General features: G+C 32.5%; 1 protein-coding gene across 7 annotated transcripts; it reads left to right on the forward strand.

Moving 5' to 3' along the window:
- The first annotated feature begins 3,224 nt into the window (after positions 1-3,224).
- On the forward strand, positions 3,225-18,082 carry LOC106761988 (protein CLEC16A homolog). 7 transcript variants are annotated; one of them, XR_002667698.1, is made up of 21 exons: positions 3,225-3,552; positions 4,469-4,520; positions 4,606-4,682; positions 4,759-4,892; positions 5,002-5,098; positions 5,244-5,301; positions 6,186-6,294; positions 6,424-6,547; positions 6,631-6,817; positions 6,965-7,287; positions 7,524-7,612; positions 7,689-7,759; positions 8,886-8,996; positions 12,081-12,146; positions 13,396-13,548; positions 14,179-14,284; positions 14,372-14,443; positions 14,548-14,606; positions 14,807-14,875; positions 16,962-17,128; positions 17,339-17,478. XR_002667698.1 is itself a non-coding variant. In XM_022780466.1 (21 exons), the coding sequence occupies exons 2-21, from the start codon at positions 4,458-4,460 to the stop codon at positions 17,657-17,659; spliced, it is 2,547 nt and encodes an 848-aa protein (XP_022636187.1). In that variant the 5' UTR covers positions 3,228-3,552; positions 4,441-4,457; the 3' UTR covers positions 17,660-18,082. The 7 variants fall into 7 exon arrangements, 6 of the variants coding, with proteins under 6 accessions (XP_022636189.1, XP_022636190.1, XP_022636187.1 ...); XM_022780466.1 differs by having other exon boundaries at positions 3,228-3,552; positions 4,441-4,520; positions 14,716-14,875; positions 17,339-18,082; XM_022780465.1 differs by having other exon boundaries at positions 3,228-3,552; positions 14,716-14,875; positions 17,339-18,082.
- Positions 18,083-21,694: the final 3,612 nt, after the last annotated feature.

Consider the following 21,694-nt stretch of genomic DNA (forward strand, 5'->3'; position numbering starts at 1 on the left):
TTATTTTACTCTCATGTCACTGTTATCTAATAAAGACACAGCCTTTTTTTTTATTGGCTTTCAAATATAATAAAAAAATCCAATTATGAGTCAAGAAATTATAATACTACTTTTTATTCAAAAGATACAAATATTAATAAATAGGTCGATAAAATAGTACTGACACGATAAGTTTAATCAATAACAAATATTATTGAGAAAAAAATTTAAACAATTATAACATCTAAAAAATAAGTCTAATTTAATTTATTTTACAATATTTATATATTATAAATTAATTTTATTTTTAATCATTAGACATCTTAACCAGTTTTAAATACAATGAAGCGTGTCAATGCAATGACATAAAGTATCAGCACATACCTCGAAATATCTGAAACCTATGCATGTATAAATGCATCATGTTTATCACGTTTTTCTAATCTATAAGTGAAAACTGGACACAACTAGTTGCTTCGTTCTTTCCTCTAGTCATGTTAGTATGGCACAAAGTCGAATTCAAAAATTTCAACTTGTTTCTTTCAGATCAAACCAATGCCCAACAACTTTCTTTTACATCCATTTTGTAGAAATTATCTAATATAACAGCATATAATTATTTCTCTAACTATCAAATAATATTAAATGATGTGTAATTATTAAGCATAGTTAAAACATTTCATCTACATTTTTTATATTAAATATAATATATTTTACTTCACACAAATTTTCAATTTCGGACATTGAAATTATAAACTTATTTCATTGATGTTAGAGTTTATGATAGACAAATATTAATTAATGAGTAATAAACTTTTAATCTCCAATATCTTCTCTAGATTTTGAGTCTTTTTAATTTTTTCTAGATTTTCTCTTCTCATGGAGATAAAGAAAAAGAAACAGATAAATAGTTGTATTCACAAATGAGATCATGACTCTTTAAATAACCTTCCAACAAATTAAAATTATCTATACAATATTCTTTCATGACAAATATACTCTTAATCATATTTATCTTAAATAGATCATTTTATAAGGTGGACTGATAAAATATCATAACTCTAACACATTTAATAATTATATATATATATATATATATATATATATATATATATATATATATATATATAAGTGATCCAAATTACTAACAAATAATGTATTAAACATATCAGTTCATTAAAAATTACACAGAGAGACGTTGTTCCTTAATTAAGAAATGAAATTAAAACATACATTTCATTAGTAGATTGTTTAACATATTAATAACTTTAATGATCCTAAGTGTAATCATAAAGTGAAGTTTCAAGAGAGCAAATCCATCGTCATTGATTTCCTTAAACAACTTCAAGTGCAGATACATTAAGAAATTATGAGATAAATTTTATGTCTAGATACATTAACCTTTTTGAGAAGAAAAAGTCGTATTTTGGTTAATTATACAGTGATTGCCGACAGAGTGATTTCATACATTGTAACAAGATACGGCTAAATAATAAAAAATCTTATCTTTCAAATAAATTTTATAATTTTTATGGTATAAGTCATTAAAACAACTTCATAACTTAAATAGTCGAAATGCAGGATATTTGGAGGAAAATATAAAGAGTTTGTGGAAAATAACCTTAACTATTGTAAGTTTTAAATCGATTTTAATAATATTTTTTGAGATCGAAACCACAGTTACCATAGGAATATAATAATTTAAACATTGACTTTTGTACATGTATAAAATTAAAAGTAAAAGCCATATAGCTATATTTGTTTTAATGCGGGAATCATATATAGTTTTTTATGTTTAATTCAAATATATTTTTGACTAAAACTCGACCATATCATATCATATTAATTTTTCATAACATATCACTATTTTACTATTTCAATCACATTTTCAATATGACTTGGATGACTGTATATTCTTTTGCATGTTGTCTTTTGATAATTTGAGTTTGAAAAATCATCCTTAACAAATATTAATATCTCTTTTTCCTAACGAATCTTCCAATCACTATTGAAGAAATCATCATGTCATCAAACACAACTAATCTAAACTCGGTGCAGAAAAAAAATTATTAGTAAAATTGTGATATTAGCAATATCTTTTCAGATCAACTAAGGTAATTTACTTTCATATTTAGTTATATATTTGATTTAATTTTTTTAGTCTCTTTAGGTTTAATTGAAAAGTGTTAGATTGTTAGGAAGCAACTTTAAATTTATATTATGTTTAAAATTTTATTTTCTGTTGATGTTTGAATTACTTAAATCATAGACAATAATCTAATCAGTGGTGCAATTAATATTAAATTATATTTGATTTATAATGTTATTAACTGTTTGAATTAGTGTGGTGAGAATTTTCTATTATTGTATCCGGAACCTTCTGATAATGCTAAGGTGAGTTAAACCTAAATATATAATACATCATCTCATGAAAATATTCGAGAATTAAACAACTTATATTACACTAAAAGAATTTTGATATCTATTTGCTATTTATTAGCAAACTACATGTGAAAGTAAGTCAATGTTTGACCAAAATCAACTTATTATTAAATCAATATTACTATTAAATCAAACGTTTAACATGTGAGCATTTGTTATGTTTGTTTTTATTTGAGTCAACAGTATGATCTTTATAATATATATATAAAGATATATTATCACTGTTTTATTGTCCATTATCTCAACCTATAACATTGTTTTCATAAATTAAATATTCATATTTGAGCATGCAAGGAGTTATATATCATCTTAATTTTAATTGTGGTAACAAAAAATACAATTGTATCTAACTGACATAAGAAATTATTTTACTTTTAATTTAAAATAATTAGAGTTTATAGATCTTCTTAATTACATATTATTTAATTTTTATTCAATAACATTTTTCTTTAAAAAGTGTGATTTTTTTTTATTTTGTTACATTCTCTTGAGTTATATTCTTTACTTGTACCAACCCTTCACATCTTAATGAAACATGTTTGTTTAAACTTTTGTTAGAAACACCTTCTAAACAAAAATCATAATATATTGGTTTGAAGAATGCTGTAGTGCAATGAGAGAGAGTATTTTAATCTTTTCGTGGTGGTATGAAGTGCGGTTACTAATAATAGAGGTGCAAAACGAATAAGCTTGAGTACTGAAGCCGGCCATTTTGATACGAGGCCCATTTTGAAATAAAAGCAGCCCATTTACTTACTGATAGTTAAGTCCTCCACATAATGCGATGAATCGGGTCGAATCCAGATTCCGGTTCGGTATTGGCGAGTTCCTTTTCGTTTTTAATACGAGAAATTGCGTCACTTTTCAATTTTCCTTGAAATTCTTCTACCTGGTTCGTTAATCTAAGGCCAAGTGTTCCTGCTTCGTTCTGTAATAGTCTCTGTCATCGCGATCTTTCGAAAACCCTACTCCCTCTCTCCCTCTATATCAAGAAGCTGCTCGGAAGGATCGAGCAGTTTCGAATTGGATTCAGCATGAATTTCAGTGAGCTCAATTCGGTGCTGTGATTCGCACAACCATGTGGTTTTCCTTCTGGAGATCCAGAGATCGTTTTACCTTGGATCATCTCAGGTTTGCATTACGTAGCTGGCGAATTGCGTGTTCTCAAATTCTTGAAATGCGTTTAATTGTTGAACGCAAATTAAATTAAAACAATAAAATCTGCATTTATCTTTCGGGCGTCCGATGATTCTATTGTGCCTCTCTTTCTGTGCCTGATACCTGTAGTTTGGGAATTTTGTTTGTTTTTTATTCTGTTTGTGGTTGAATTGAAGTGAGGAGTTCGGCTTTTGAAGCTTCCGCTCTTCCTAACTTACCGGACTGTTTGGCTTGTGAATCTGGATTATAATACTCGCACCATAGAATCTGATTTAGTGCATAAAACCACAGAGACTGAGAAAGAGAAAGGGAGGGACTAGGAAGAACAAAAAAGTTCCATTGGCTGTGCTTACCAGATACTTTGTTGGTTTTGTTTGCACATGAGTGATAGAGATTGATTAAACTTTGTTGGAAATTACAAAGACACCAACCAGTGAGGGTCGCTTTCAGTTATTACATATGCAATTTTTTTGATTCATTATAATTTTTAGCTAACAGTGATGAGTTCATTTAATAGTGCGGTAGAGAATGTGTTCTAACACTTTTCTTATTTTCACTTATCAAATGCATCGAACTGTGCGTTCTATAGGTATCATTTAAAGCCTTAGTTTCTTTGTTGCAAAATGAAATCCCTTATCCTTGTATCCATGTTGCCAGTTGTCAGTCAACTTCTTCCCTGGTAAAATGTGCACACTGCCATTTTATCAGGTGAGATGTTATAAAGGATAAGAGTCGTGTTACTCCCCAGTTGTGATTTATAATGCTGACTTGAAGTACATTTTGTTAATATATATTCTTAATGGTAATGTAGCAAAAGAGGGGGTAAACTTTACTGATTGTTTATTTTGTTCATTCATTAAGTGTTGTCCTGCTGCCTTATGGTGCTCAGGTACTTAACTGATCAACTGACAAAAGTTCAAATAGTTAACGACGTTAATAAGGTAATAATAACTTCATCGTAAGCTCAAGCATTCTTTGGCTCCTTTTCCATGTTTTCCCTTACTTCTAAATTGTGTATCGTGGAAGGATTTTGTTATCGAGGCACTGAGATCTATTGCAGAGTTGATCACATATGGCGACCAACATGACCCAAGTTTTTTTGAGTGAGATTCACTTGTGCTTATGTTACTAGATAAAATTTGTTTAGTTCTGGCAATTAAATATCATACTTTGTGGCAGTTTCTTCATGGAAAAGCAAGTTGTGGGAGAGTTTGTACGTATACTTAAACTCAGCAAAAGTATTAGTATTCCACTTCAGTTACTACAAACAGTGAGTATTATGATCCAGAACCTAAGAAGTGAACATGCTATATGTAAGTTGATTGTCAAACGAAATGCCCTGTTTTGCAGTTACATTTGTTTCTCAGCTAGAGTTAACAATGTTGATGGGCTTAATTGTCGTCTTTTTCGCGACTTTTGCAGATTATATGTTTAGTAATGAACATATGAATTACCTAATTACATATTCATTTGATTTTCGGAACGAAGAGCTACTGTCATACTACATATCCTTTTTAAGGTTTGTTTTGATGCATCCTATTGGTGAATGGAAATTTATGACTAAACTGCATGAAATTTGTTTTCCGGGGTTGTATCAGTTTTGTTGACCCCATGATATATTTTGCTAACTAGTTCTTTGGTTAAATGTCTTCTGGTCATTGAAGAGCAATAAGTGGAAAATTGAACAAGAGTACAATTTCTCTGCTCGTGAAGACTCAGGATGTAAGTATTCTGCTTTCTGGGTCTACTTATTTAGTTAGTGATTAATGATATTAGATTAAGTGAAATTTGTAAGATGTTCTTAGAATAACTTCTGGATAGTTGATCTCATATTTATGGCTTTAAAATGGAAAAGGAGGCGAGACTAAGTTTTGATTTCTCTTCCTAACTGTTGTCTATGAAAGGTTGATAGTACAGGCTTAATTGTACTGGCAGATTCTCCGTGTTGAAAGTTTTTTGTTATAATATAGAAGAAACCAAAGGAAAGATAAAAAAAAAAGTATCTCTTTAGATGCAGCAAAACTTTGTTTGATATTTTCTTCAGTTGGGGCTGATATTAATAGTGAAATAGGTTTACTCGAAGCCTGTTGCCATTTGTTATTTCTGTAAGCTGTAACAGTTAATTTTGTTTGATTATTAATTTTACATCCATTGTTGACCATCTCGTTTATCCAGTCTTTCAAGCATAGTTTATTGTTTTTTTGTTAAATTACTCAGTTGGTCCCTCAATTATTTGGAAGCTTCAATTAAGTCCTTGGACAATTTTAATTAGGTCTCAAACTAAAAAATGTATGTCCTTGGGACTAGTTTATGGAAGCTTAAAACCACTAACGATTTGTCTGTTATAAAAACCATAGGGACTCAATTAAAAAAATCACGTGATCAAGGACCCAATTTCAAAAATTTAGTTTAGGAACTTGAAAATTTCCAAATAATTCAGGATCCAACTATGTAATTTAACCATTGAGATATAAGACTTTTCTGCCTTCGTTTTCTGTGTCCTCAGGATTTTACTCTACTTTTCTATACATTTAGAATGAAGTAGTGTCATTTCCACTGTATGTTCCGTGTCCACTTGATTTTACTCAACTTTTCTATATATTTAGGAGGAAGTAGTTTCATTTCCACTGTATGTTGAGGCAATTCGCTTTGCCTTTCATGAGGAGAACATGGTTCGCACTGCTGTACGTACTGTGACCCTTAATGTTTATCATGGTAAGATTTACTGTCCTTATGTGGCCTCCCTCTGCCCCCACAATTTTTATTTTTCGAAACTCAGTTATGTTATGATGCAAAAGTATACGTGTACATATATTTTCTGACAATTGTCTGTACAATTTTCAGTTGGGGATGAATGTGTTAATAGATATATAACGAGTGCACCTCGCACAGAATACTTCTCAAACCTGGTTTCGTTTTTTAGGAATCAGTGTATGGATTTAAATAGACTGGTGTCTGAGGCACTCAAGTAAGACATCATAGTTTCTTTCTCTTTGGCATACTACAGATTTCTTTGTTTCCTTAATTGAGAAATTATTGTTACTGAAACAGAAATCAAGGCTCAGATTCAACCTCTGCAATAATTTCTGCTGTAGATGAAATTGAGGATAACCTGTATTACTTTAGTGATGTTATCTCTGCTGGGATTCCTGATGTTGGGAGGTTAATAACAGACAGCATTTTGATGCTTCTGGTTTTTCCATTACTTCTTCCTTCCCTGAGAACACTGGACTCTAATGTATGAGACTTCACTTTATTGCTTTCTATGTTTACATTAATCAAGATTTGCATCTGTTCAAGGATCTCTAAAAGATTTTGATTAGATGCATTTTGATTGAACATTATAAATGGTTTCATATTAATGCTTAGTAGCACATTAATCCAGGACATGCAAAGTGGTGTTGTCACTTCTCTCTACTTACTTTGTTGCATCTTAAGGATAGTCAAGATCAAAGATTTGGCAAATACCATAGTCGCTGCTCTTTTTTATCCCTTTGAGACCTTTACAAAATTTTCTGGGGGAAAAGTCAATGGCTATACATCTGATAGTGGTTTTACATCCGTAAGCCAAGAACCAGATGAGAATAGTGCAAAGTGCAAAGCAGAACACTTGACAGTGGAAGTGCCAAATTCTACTAGCTCTTCAGACTTATACCCTGAGAGTGTTATGTCAGAAAATAATCGTAGCAGTTCAAATTTGACATTGAGGTAAGGGCCACTCTTTTCACCTGAATTTAAACTTGATTTTGTTGATATGTCAGATTGAAGTATTTTATTCTTGTCATGGCTGCTTAAACTATCATTCCTTTACTTTTTGCTGAGTAATTGAAGTGACAATATGAAATTTCTATTCTATCAAATAAAATGTAATATCTTAGATCTTGGACTTTGCTAACACATTTCTGATTACTTCTTTTTGTCTTCATGAACCGCAACTGATGTAGGGAGGTTTTGCTTGCATATGTTACCAAAGGGGATGATGTACAAGTTTTGGGTTCTCTGAGTGTGCTTGCTACTTTACTGCAAACTAAAGGTCTTGCCAGTAAAAATGTGTTTGCTTTACCATTGTAACCTCTATTCTATTTTTCTTAATATATATTGCTTTGTAGAACTTGATGAATCTATGCTAGACAAGCTTGGAATTCTTCCACAACGAAAACAGCACAAGAAGCAGTTATTGGTATGTTGCATCCATTTTTACCATTTTACATATATAAGCATTTGACTGTTGACTTTTACCTCCATTTGTCAATATGGTGCTTCAGGTAGGATTTTTATTATTGTTGTGCACATTTTTAATTTTTATTATAGATTTTGCCAAAAGGTTATATTGGTGTAGATGATGTCATGCCTTCTTCATTTCAAAATTTGCTGCTTAATTAAATGTTGCATTTTATGCCAAATACTTAGGATTTTCCTTAGTGTCATTCCTTTATGATTACCGCTGAGTGTTTAATTTACGTTCTAGTGACATTATTAAAAAAAATTAAAAAAACCCTGGCACTATCCTGGCCCTAGATTCTTTGTGTCCCTACCTCTAGCAATTAGGCTACCCTTAATATGATCTACTTCCCTAATTATGGCTCCTGCAAGCAAGGTGTTAAACTCAAGTTTGGGTAAACTTGAGTCAAAAACTAACTTCGTAATGTGAGAAAGTTCACACTGTTGATGAACTACAGTAACTGAGATTTCACATTTACACAAATAATTGTTTACTCAAGACTCGATAAGGGTTTTCTGTTCACAAACAACAGCCACTGAACTGAGGTAACTGAGAATCAACAGCAGCAGCTTCAGCTTGTAGGGTTTGGGAGGATAAAGTTTTTGAATTTATTTGTGAAGCTTAGGGTTATAATTAAGCTGTTTAAAGAGGAGCCTTAATTAAATGGAATGAAAATATCATCGTTTTTGGGTAGCGAACAGCACACATTATGAAATGCATCTGAACTTCCAAAAGTTGGTTACCAAGTTTACCAAGTTTGAGTCTGTGTTCACTGATTTCACTTGAGTTTACGATAATGCAAATTTATACGAGGTAGTTTGTTTTGGGTTCCTAAACTTGTAAACTCGAATGAGTTAAAAACTTGAGTTTAACAACCATGCTAACAAGCACTATCCACACATTCCTGAATCAGCCAGGGTAAAGTTTGGTTGTTATTTTTTTTTCTCATTTTTAAAATAGAGCTCATTTTGGTTGGAGGGGGAGATGGCTTAGTTGTTATGTAGTGGAGTGGTGCTTCTTTCCACTCTTGATGAATTTGGTCTATTGTTGTATGTTACATAATTGGTGTTGTATATTTCTGCAGCAAGCTTTGGTTGGTGAGGCTTCAGGTGAAGAGCAGCTTTTTTCCTCTGAAAATAGCTGGATGAGGGATAGCATTGGCTGCGAGCTCAGTACCTATCTTGAAAAGATTAAGGTTTGCAGTTTCCTGTTTTTAAGAGTTAATTATTTTTCACAATAGGATTTAATAATTTCCTCACGAATTTTTACTTAAAGTGATTATGAAAAATAAAAATGCTGAAGAGGTAAGAGAAAAGAAGCTGGTTCTAATAGTTACCAACACATAAATACTTATTTACTTTTTTATTGCCAAATGTTAATTGTTAATATGTTAGTTTTTGTTAGTGGGAAAATTCAAACCCATGACCCTATCCCTCCCTCCCATCCACTTTTACTGCCAAGTCAATCCTATGTCTCCCACAATTATATGTAGTTATTTGGATGTAATATTGATATTGAGTATCATGAATAAGCATTACATATTTAGTGTATGAATGATTTCATAGGAATGTGGGATATTATGTTGCACAGGTTATGGAATCAAGCATCTGATATGATACAATACTTAAATACTGACTATTTTAAAATACTGGGAGAAGAATATACATTAAATATAATAAAATATTTATATTCATATATTTAAACCAAAACATCACGTATGTAAATGCTTTTCATTAAGTTTAAATTTTTTAGGTTTAAACTCTTTAGTTGTCCCTATTTACGGGGGCTTTTCTCAATGTGATCTCCTTCTTATTAGAATTCTCAATTGAGTTCTTATAAGTGCTAATTTCAATCAATCAAACCCTTTCCGTTAAATTTAGTTAACGAGGTTAACTTTGTGCACAACTGGGAGGTTGATGTGTCTATTTTTTAAGATGTGGCATGGTGAGAGTTGACACGTGGCATGGTCGGACCTTAAATTTGGTAAAATGTAATAATTTAATATTTATGAGTAAATGGAGAAAAATTATCTTCTCCAACAGGAGAAACCATTTTCAATGGAGAAAAATCCAGCACTGAGAGCTCTTTTGCTTGAAAAGATTGAAGCAATTCCTGACACAAATTTTTGACTGAAGAGGATTCTCAGAGGTAAACATAGACTTATAAATGCAAGCAGCCGAGATAATCTAAGGAACAATCTAGAGCTATGGTGGCGCATAAGCATAGTTCGACAAATTCCAAGAGCTCTGCTTCCCTGGGACCAAGATTTCATCCCTGTATCTGGGCCATGTTTCTCCACAAGGAAAATCATGAAATTCGTAAGCAGCTCTAACAATCCACGAGGGGGTATAGTCTGATTTTCAGCAATTCTATCAAATATTGGGAAGCAATAAACCGAGTTATAATCCATTCTCACTTTGGGAAGCAAGTGCTCATCAAATTTCTGAAGTAAGCACTCACCCAACCAAGAATGCTTTTGACAGGAGAGTAACCGGTCAACAAATGCTACAGGAACCAGTCTTCTACTTTCCAACATCATGTTCACAAGAAACCCCCTGTAAAACAAAACAAAGAAACTTGAATACATGTTCTGCACAACCTACTTGAATCCCTCGTGGGTGTCGGAACCGCCGATGAGGGAGCGCTCGATGGACGTTTTCTCCAGCTTGAGCGTATTTAGGGTTTCGATGGCAACGTTGATTTCCGTCTTGGGGGCGCCCATTGCCTTGAGAGTGCGGATGGCATTGCCCTGCACCTCGATGGCGGCGTGCTTGTCGGCAAGGGATTTGTTGGAAGTCTCACATCGACTAGAGATGAGGCCATTTAAGTGGGTGCAAACCTCACCCTACAAGCCGGTTTTGTGGGGTTGAGTTAGGCTTAAAGTCCACTTCTAACATGGTATCAGAGCCATGATTGAAGCCCATCCTAGCGATTTCTGTTGTCGTTGGGCATGTTGTTCCACCCGCTATCGGACCACCCATTAAAAAGTCTAATCCCACGCTCGAGATGTATATACCTCGGCGTGAGGGGGGTGTGTTGGAAGTCTCACATCGACTAGAGATGAGGCCATTTAAGTGGGTGCAAACCTCACCCTACAAGCCGGTTTTGTGGGGTTGAGTTAGGCTTAAAGTCCACTTCTAACAGGATTTACAAAGGGAGTCATCGGTGGCGGCCATGGTAGAAGATGATAGAGAGAAGGCAAATGTGAAAGTGGATGGAATTGGAAGTTGAAGAAGCTGGTGCAACGAAGGCGCTATTGGCTTTCTCACCGTGGCTTCACGGCGTAGCAAGGTGGTGACGGAAGGCTTTGCAGTATCTTTATGGCGGCTAGGGTTTCAGTCTTGAGGAGAATTAGGTTTGTGCTGTTGGAAAAGATGACTCTGACGTAGCAGGAGTGATGTGGCAAAAACTGGCCACGTCATCCTCCCAGGTGTGCACAAAGTTAATTCCGTTAACTAAATTTAACGGAAAGGGCTTAATTGATTGAAATTAACATTTATAAGGACTTAATTGAGGATTGTAATAAGAAGGTGATCACATTGGGAAAAGCCCCCATAAATAGGGACAACTAAAGGGTTTAAACTAATTTTTTACTACTGCATAATTTTTTGAAGTGTGAATTTGAAAAATATGTAGGACACTTGGCAAGGTAGGGAAGAACTAAAGTACCCTGATATGGGTACAGAATCAATCACCTGATAATATGTTAGAGTGAACCAAAAACATAACTTTGGGACAAACTGAAATATCTCGTCTGATACGTGGGATATATTGTTGCATGGGTATGGAATCAAGCATCTGATACGATATAATACTTAAATACCGACATTTTTTAAATACTGGGAGGATATATGTTAGTTATTAGCAAAATATTTATATTCATACATGCAACTAAAATATCTGCACGTGATTGTCCTGTCTAAGACCTCACCTCAACTTTTCCTTCTGCCAAATCCGTATATTATAATTTTGAGGTTGGCAAGTACTTCAAGGATGGTGGATATAAAAAAATAAAGGATACACGAAAAACAGAAATGCAGGTGTATTTTGAGTATTGATTTTGGTATGGATGCGCTCACATTTGGAGTAATTCAATGTATATTTGAAACATTGAATCTTTTTTTATAATTTCTAATTGATTATATCTAAATTAGATTAATATTTGATTTACTTAATTTTATGATGTATTTGTGGAGCAACCTATGTGTTGTTTTTCTTACAAATATTTACAAGCTACTTTGATTTGGCTTTCTTAGTTTTTGTTTACCAATGTTTACAGGAGCTGTATGGGTTATCTTTTCTCTGCTCTGATCTTGTCACAAGCCCTCGCGTGCCTAGATTTCAGGTGGATGTTTATATCTTGTTTAATCTTGTTTAATCTTGTTTATGTTCTTTGTTGTAATTGTTTCATCTTTAAAATGTAAACAGTACTTGACTCCTTATTTGTTGGCACTTGGCACATCTTTTCTTTTAAGATATTGGAACTGTAGCACTAGCATTATGGCTAATTGGCTCCTTATTGTAGGTCATATTTTTGTGAACTTTTCACTTAAAGATGTCATCATTTTTTTAAAAGAGAAAATTAAAATTGAAGAGGAGAAAGGAGGTAAAGTACACTGGGTAAGGATGATATATTCTCTAAAACACAATAAATTAAGTACAACAAAGAGCACGGGAGAAATTCAGTAATTTTTTTTAGATGAAAGATAAGTTTAGGTAAGTTAAGCTTTAAGGCTTAGCGCTTGGTGAGGTATGCAGAAAGAAAGACAGCCCAGTCTCTCTGAAGTTAAAGATAGCAACTTGGCTTAAAGATCGCTTACTGATATATGCAGCGAAGACAGACAGCCCGGTATATGCAGCCAAGACAGACAGTCCGGTCTCTGCAATTAAAAACAGCAACTTGAAACATCCATTGACCAAAAACTTACGAGATAGCATAGATAAATCCTACCTTGGAGGCTGTAGCAATTTGAAGGGAAATAAAAACTCAAGGATGTGTTTCTTGATACTACAAATGTATAATATATTGATAACTTGGTAATATTAAAAATTAAACAACACTTACAAATGTCATAGATCAAAGCCTATAATATGCAAAATCTAGTATGTAATCAAATCAAATGTCAGCATTTAAGTTCAATAGTAAATGTTATATTTATTAGATATTAGAGTTAGAAATTAAATAAAAATAATCATCAATTGTCATAATATTAGAAAAGAATTGTATTAATCATCATAATATTGGATTTAGTTTGAAAAAAAAAATCTTTTTTCCAGCTTACTCACTGGTTATGGCAGTTTACACAATAACCAGTTTTATACTGTTTTTTCAAAGGCCAGTTTTTAGGGTTAAATGTGATTATCTATTGTCTGGTCTAGTTTGGGCAGCATAGATGAATGCTTACTTAAAAATATAATGATTAGTTGTAACGAGTACTGTTTAAAATAATTTTCTGTTTGTCCTTTTCTTGCTGTTCTACAAGTCTGGATCTGAATTTGAAAGTTGGTCTCCATATTTACCTTTTTTGCAATACTAAGTTCTATCACATTATGTTCAGTAATTTAACATATAAGGATGTTTGTGCTTTTATCAGGTGCTTGATGCGTTAGTTAGCCTCTTTTGTCGTTCTAATATTTCCGCAGAGACATTGTGGGATGGTGGTTGGCTTTTACGCCAGTTACTTCCTTACAGTGAAGCAGAATTCAATAGTCAACACCTGGAATTGCTGCAAGTAAGAACATACGAGGTTTTACCAGCAACAACCACAAAGAATTAATGCATCTGCCTATAATTGTGTATTGTTTGTATATATAGGATGTCCACCTCTGCTTAGTATATTGAGGTGAGTTTTTGAGTGGGGCTGATTTGCACACGTGGAACATCTCGGTTCATTGTCAATTTATTGTCCGCCCAGAAATGTAACTTGCGAAGACTTGATTATTTGTGCGTAGATGAAATGAGGGAAAAAGATCTTTTACTGCAATGAACAATGTGTTTCTAGAAATAGTGAAATGAGTAGCGTTATTATACCCTCCTAAAGTGCGTAATAGAAGAAATATATTGGAGTCCTATGGTCTTGCGTGATCTATATAGTTGACCTCATACAGTTGTATGGGGGCTATTTCTAAATTCCAAAAGGATCACGTTTTTAAAGTTGTTGAAGTTCCTTTAGCTAACCTGTAGTCAATAGTGACTCTATTGATGGATTGCTTGCATTGACGCATATGTCAAAGACATACAAAATAATTAATCAAATATATTGGTATGGACATGATCTTAGCGTATTTTCATTTGGTTGTTGTCAATGCATTCAATGCATGAACCTCATATCTGCTATCCCTAATAGCTGTTGCATCTATTTTCCTCCCAAATACAGGTTTCGTACAAGAATTCTGCTACTGCTCTTGTAAAGGAGGTTAGAGGCTTCTGGCCCGATCTTCTTATCACTGTTCTTTGCAATGAATGGAAAAAATGCAAAAGAGGTACTTCTGTATGTTCTTGTGCTTAATGGATGTCCACGTTCAAGCATTTTACTTTTGTGCTTCAACCAAGTAATTGTTTACCTGTAGCGATGGAGTCATCTTACCCTCCAAAAGAACCAAAATGTGTACTTTTTCCTTCTCCAATATTATCTTCAGAAGGTAAGCTTGTTCCATATAGCCGTTTCAACATTCCTTTTTTTCCTTTGGCTGGTGCTTTGAGGAGCATTGTAAGAAGGCCTTTAATTTATGTCTGTTTTATACAGACGATATACCTGACAGCTCATCATTTGCTGCTGGAGAAAGACTGCATGAATTGGCAAAGGTCTCCAATTATTCTGTCTTGTCATTTTCCTACGGTGGAACTAATTGCATACACTGTTGGAGTTTTCTCAATTTATGTTTTTTAATCGGGTGCCCACTCTCTGTCTTAGGTATTTGTAGTTCTGCACCAACTTCAAATATTCACTCTAGGTAGACCTTTGCCTGAGAAACCTCTTATTTATCCTCCTGGTGATCTCCCAGCGAATTCTCGTGCTCAGACATCTGGACTTGATTTGTCAGGCCCTAAACCAGGAACTGAAGTCAACCTTGGTAAATGTTCCTAACTGGAGTTTTCTGTTTTCTCTCTTATCTGATTTTGCATATAAAGGGGTTATTACTTCAACATAAAAGAGATAAAATGGCAAAAGGCAGAAAGAAGAGAAGAACCTGTGGTTTTGGTGTTTTGGGAGGGGGGCGTGGTTGCAGAATAATTCTGTCCTGATGTTAATATCAATATCGTGATAAACACATGATGTGATAACCAACTGCTCCTAATTTCAGATAGATATTTATGATGTGGGCTATCATTAAAGCACCTAGTACTGTTAGATACCCATTTTGAATATTCCAAATCATAAAAATATTATATATTTTAAAAATCCTAATTTTCATATCATGTGATGCACGGATATGATGTGTATCCAATGTGGCGATATGATTATTCTGAAAGGATATCATACATGCAAGATACAGATTTAAAAATGTATAAAAGTTCATAAAACATAATAAATATATTATTGCAATTGTGAAAAATCCAAATTAAAAGCATCTCTTAGATATTCTTGAAATTAAAAATTATAAATCATAGTCATCATAAATTACTCTATTATTTTCATATCGTAATAACACTACCAAACTCATCAGTTTTTAAAGAGAATTCATAAAGAGATCAACTCCCATCTTTGGTTTATGAAGAGACAATATTTCTATTTTTATATTAGACACACATGTATGTTTCACGTAGTCAATCTTTCAAAGACGTGGCTACTATAGCTACCTCCAAATCTTTTGATCAAATGATTCCCGACCGGAATGGGGTTCACTTGGCACCATGCTCATGAATGCATATTGCAACTTATGGAATAAATGAATTTCTTGTACCTCAGAATTTTCAGCCTTAGCAATCCACGCAATTGGATTTGCCCTCATAACCGTTAGCAACTTCCCCTTGGCCCAAAGTTGTGCTTCTTTCATCTCTAACACTTGACCTTCCTTGAAGATCTAGCAAGTTAGATCAATTTGTTAGGAACCAAGAATTGAAAGGAGAAAGAAGAGAGAACTTTTACCGAGAATTTTCCCTGTTTATATCCAAATAACCCCTCTAACTAACTAACTTATTAATACCCTAACTATATTAACTAACTTGTTCTCCTTATATCCTAATACTATCTTAGAATTTTGGCCTGATTCAACTTATAAACCTAACTTCTATTGTGTGGTTTGTACCCTATTTTTATTCTCTATATATCACTAATTAATGCTGAAACTAAGCTACTATCTCTGATGTTGCAATTAAGGTAACCTTCAAAGAGGCTGCAACTACCTCTGACCACAATTAAGGTGACTTGTTTGCAGTGTGGGAAACGTGGGTGTCTGGATAATGAATCTAGAACAGACTCTAATATCATAAAATTTAAAATTTGGACCTAATTCAATACCACAAAATTGACGTGTAAAGAGAAAGTTGTTTCCCACTTATGTAATATACTTTGGCCAAATCTTTACTTGATTAGAAAATTAAACCACCACTCTTGAGATTGGTATTGGTATTAAGGCAACTCTCTAAGAGGCTGCAACTAAGGCAGGCAAAGGGTGGCTGTAATTAAAGCAACTCTAAAGGAGATTGCAAGGGTAACTACAATTATGATGACTTTCTTGTACTCTCATATCCACCAATACTTGTAGCATGTAGTTTGGCAAATGTAGGTGGTCTGACAATGGTTCTAAGAGATGTTATAAAAATGTCTTGGAATTTGAGATTTGGCTCTAACTTAATTCCTCAAAATCAGATTGTAAGGGTAGGGTTATTTTTCACTCGTATAATATACTCTGATCATATTTTTGGTTGATGTGAGTCTAAAGTAGACTAGGGTGACTGTAATTAAGGTGTCCGTTGAGCATTGTATGATGTAAGGGTTAGGAGACAATTATTATGATTATATGATCAATTTGGTGATTTTTGTAGCTTTAGCAGACTAAGTTGGTGGTATTCTTCTATTTCCTTTTTTGTCTGTGAAAATGTTCCTTACCTAAACTTGTAATTCCTTATCTTGTTAGAAGAGTTACATATAAATACGTATTGTAGGTTGACAATCAACTAGTTTTCGGTAAAATTGCTCTTATATTCCATGTGCAGTTAATGCTGTGCCTTGTAGAATTGCTTTTGAAAGGGGCAAAGAGCGCCATTTTTCCTTTCTAGCAATCTCTGTAGGAACGTCCGGGTGGCTTGTACTAGCAGAAGAGTTGCCATTAAAGAAGCCCTTTGGCGTTGTTCGGGTTGCTGCACCTTTGGCTGGGTGCAATGTATGTATATTTGTCTGCTACCTTTGCATTTTTATCTCGAATCAAGTAGTTTGGATAACTGACAACTATGGTGCAAATTTATGTTATTGGTTTAGTTTGACACATTGGAACAGTGAATGTAATTTGAAAAATGGAATTTTGCAAATTACTTTTACTTCGATTACTGGGTGTATAATAATTTTATAATAATTTTCTGTGCTCATTTTTTAGCCCAAGATTGATGATAAACACTCAAGATGGTTACATCTGCGTATTAGACCATCTTCTTTACCTGTTCTGGATCCTGCCAAGTTCAATACCCACGGCAAATTAAAGTCAAAAGCTTTTGTGGATGGACGATGGACGTTGGCTTTCAGGGATGAGGAGTCTTGCAAGTCTGCTTTATGCATGATTGTTGAGGAGATTAATTTTCTGTGTGACGAGGTTCACAGAAGACTAAAACCATTGCTCAACCTTGAAACCTCATTGAATTTATCAGGTCTTGCAGACGAGGATTCCTCTACAAATACAACACCTCGAAATTCGGTGTAAGGTGTTTGACTTTATTTACAATAACAGGCTGCTTTTTATACTCCGGGTGGGAAATCATTTCAGTCGGTCACCCTTTTTGTATATCCTCCTAAAATACATACCAAATTTGTAGATTGATTTAGTGCCATTCTTTTTGTATACTAGCCATTCCTGATTTGTAAGTTTATATCCTCTTTCATTCTTTAGGAGCTCTAACCTAGGCCCCATATTTTTTTACCGCATTATTGCTAAGCTATGTAACAAATGTAAATCTGAGGGAACCCGGTAAAGAAAGTTTTATTCCCTGTCCAGATAAGTGTCTATTTAACCTTTTTCTTTAACGAGTTATTGCTGATTGTATGGATTATGGAATACTGATAGGTTTGGCTAGCCAACGATTCATTTCAATTCATATGAGCAATCACTGATGACCTTGAGTTCAAATGTTATACATATACATGGATGAGTTTACATAATTCTATTTTGTCATACATTTCAGGGAATTCTTTCCCTTTTCTTTCACCTCTTCTCATAAATAAAAATAAAAATAAAAATAGGAAAGTCGACAAACTGAACTGTTAAATGAAAAGAAATCAAGAATATCATTGAATTGAAAGAGTCTTAATCGATTATTCTAATGTTCTATTCATTTTGACCATTAAGAATTAACTACGTTTTAAGGTGGAGCACGAAGTAAATGTTGACAAAATAGCCCGTCTTTTGGTATAATGAAAAGTTCAAGTTCAGTGAGTTGGAAAGAGGATGATTTCCTTATTATGAAGTCAAAACAAATCCCTGTTATCAATATACATTTATGCCGAAATTACTAATTGCCTAGCAGTGGAAGTTCATGAATCTAATAAAGTAACGTGAAATCAGTGAGCGAAGGATTTCATCACAACCCTATCAATGCTAATTCTTAATGCTCTTTATTTAGTGGACGGGACATTATATTCATTAAACTAACCTGAATTATTTTGTTTTTGAAGGTGCACATATAACAGATTACAGTTTAATATAATTTATTACAATTCTGACGGGACTTATTACCTTGTTCTAAGAGTCTGCTAATATATAATATAATGTAACTAAATTAATACAAAACTGAGAATAATAATAAAATAATAATGATAATTAAAGTTAGATAAAATATATTATATATTGAGAAGTTTATGTCTCCAACCTATAAAGAAGTCGTTCATTTATATTTTTAGCTTGTTCCCAAGTTGCATCACATGCAAGCTTTTATCTCTGTTTTTTTTTTATATATTATTTTCGTTTTCTTTATCTAATAATTTTTTGCATAACTAATCATACACTGCATTTTCTTGCAGTGTTGTAAAGTTGGGAAATCCCTAACAACGATCAAATTACAATGTGTTAAAAATCTTTCTGTGGTTTAAGCACGCAAGACTAAACGAAAAATGGTGCAGCATATGAAGTAGCATGTATATAGGAAAGTAAAAATATTGCAAGAGCATAATTATTTTTTTAATGTTGAAAGCGAGAATAAGTTTTGGGCACTCCAATCATGTATCTCTCTCACATTCAACACAGTTTTGTGCACTCATTACGCCGACACCCTGTGTCTGTATCATCAGATAGAGAAATTCTCTCATAGTACACATTCTTTTTCTTTAAATAGCAAAACCCACTTTTTTCTCCTTTTGTATGATTGTTGTTTTCTCGACTTGATAAATATTTTTCTGCTAAAAGGAATAAAAAATCTATCAAACGGGGAATATTAGGAGTAGCTCCTACTCCCCACCTTTGCCCTGTCCCTTGCCGTCATAGAATTGGGAGTGAAGATGGTGCTGCTAAGTCAATCTATCATTCATAGAATTCTTGTTAAAATTAACAAAGAAAAAAAAAATGTATGACTACCATTTCTCACTACCCAATTTGGATTCTTGCTGGTAGCACTATACAGTACTGTGTAGAGTTGGGAGGGTGATATTTTAACAATTTTTTTTTAGTAATTTTTTGAGAACGAGACACATATCATGATTTTATTGATTTATTTAAATTTATTTTTAAAAAAATATTTAAAAAAGATCAATCATAAATTACATATATTTTATAAAAAAAATTGTTAAAAAGAACTTTTATTCTTTAAAAACATAGTCGTCCCTGGACATGTTTTTGTATAATTGAACGATTTAGGTTTAACCTTTAAATAAAAAAAACAAAACTCTACCATTATCCCTAAATCTTTTGCTAATAGAAAAGTAATATAAACATCACTTAAAATAAAGTATATAGCAACACTACAAAGCCTAATGATTTCAGTCTTATTGCGGTGATATCTTTCAGGTTATCCTTCTTGTATTGTTTTAAAAAGGTTTTTGATTAATTGCATTGTGAACAGTGATGATTGGATAAAATTAAGAATTATATGATTGAAGAAGAGCATTAATGATAGGTCTTTTAGCACTATTAATTGAATAAGAAAGGGACCCAAAACAGTCACTCCTATAACATCACAAAAAAGATACCACAATGGAGTTTGTCATTATGAAATCTTAGTAAGAGCTACACCAGCTTTTGGAAAAACTCTACCCTATCACATCTTTTACTATTTCCTCATTCTTTAAAGACCAAAGTGACAACCAACACATTGCAAATAAATTAAATTATAAACCTCATTCATAAATAATATATATATACTTTAGCTTACAGATGTAAAGTTACATTTCTTTTACCTTTACATTACTATCTAATTACGACTGTTTATGTTGTAATAATTATTTATTTGATTCACATTATAAACAAGTATACACTTGTTATCATAATTAAACTCTTACCTTCATATGTGATGTCAAATCATTTATAGTTCAATGAGATTTTCTATATATGATGATCAAATTCCACTATCTATTTGAGCTTCATTAATATAAGGTTTATTTAGTAATTTAGTTTTTATATTTATTTATTTAGTTTATGTTGATTCTTATATTTATTTTAACTTAATTGAGTTTTAGTAGGTTTAAAAAAAATTAATTGAGTTTCTATTTTTAAAAAAAAATTAATATAATCTTTTGTATTAAATTGACGTTAACATTATTTAAAAGCATCACATGTTAAAATTTGAGTATTTTTTCTATTAGAATTTTTATAACTTTGACACATATGATTCTATAATTCAAATTTTGATACGTAATAAACTTAAATTTTGATACATTACACTTATAAATGGTGTTAACATCAATTTAAAAAAAATGTCAAATTGATTTTTTTTTTTTTTACAAAAGTAAAGACTCAACTAAGTGAAAAATATATACAAAAATAAAACAAACCTAAAATATAATAACTATAGTACTAATTAAATCTTAATGTAGTATGTTTAATAGTATCTATTGTTAGAAGTGTAATATATTTATTCGTTTGTTAAACTTTTTATTTTTAAAATATTTTTGTGCAAAAATAGTGTAGTTATATGTACGAAAAAAGAAATGTAGAAAATATTTATTAGTGTTAAGTATTTCAATACGTGATAGAGTGAACAGATTCAATATTAATGAACTAAATATCAGTAAAGTTACATAAAAATGACCTTTATTAATGTGAAGAAAATTACGTGTGATATACTTTTATATGATACACAGCTTGCATAGTTCTTAATTAACATGTGTGAAGTGAAATTATAATTGATGAAATGTGTATTAAAATTGGTGTAGTAGTAATTAAGTTTGAAAGTTTGGTGGTGGATTTATTAATATTGAAGAGATAGGTATGGTAGAGGAAGTTTGCATAATTGAAAGAGAAAACGAAAGGAATGATGGTGTTGTAAGATGGGAAGACAGGACCCACTTACGCCGTTCAATCATCCAACCTTTTAAGGTCAAAGCAATCATAAACAATGTTGAACAACCAAAAACTGTCAATGTCTTCTACTAGTGGATTCAAACTATAACACAACCTTATATTATCTTATTTAATCACTTGTGTAATTTCTAATCTATTGCTGATTTTGACCACACCAACCCTCAAACGAAAGATTCATTGATGCTTCTGATAATAGTAGGTATGCTAGACATAATAATACTCCACCCAGTT

The sequence above is a fragment of the Vigna radiata genome, chromosome 5 (genome assembly GCF_000741045.1).
Source record: "Vigna radiata var. radiata cultivar VC1973A chromosome 5, Vradiata_ver6, whole genome shotgun sequence".
NCBI classification, from domain to species: Eukaryota; Viridiplantae; Streptophyta; class Magnoliopsida; order Fabales; family Fabaceae; genus Vigna; species Vigna radiata.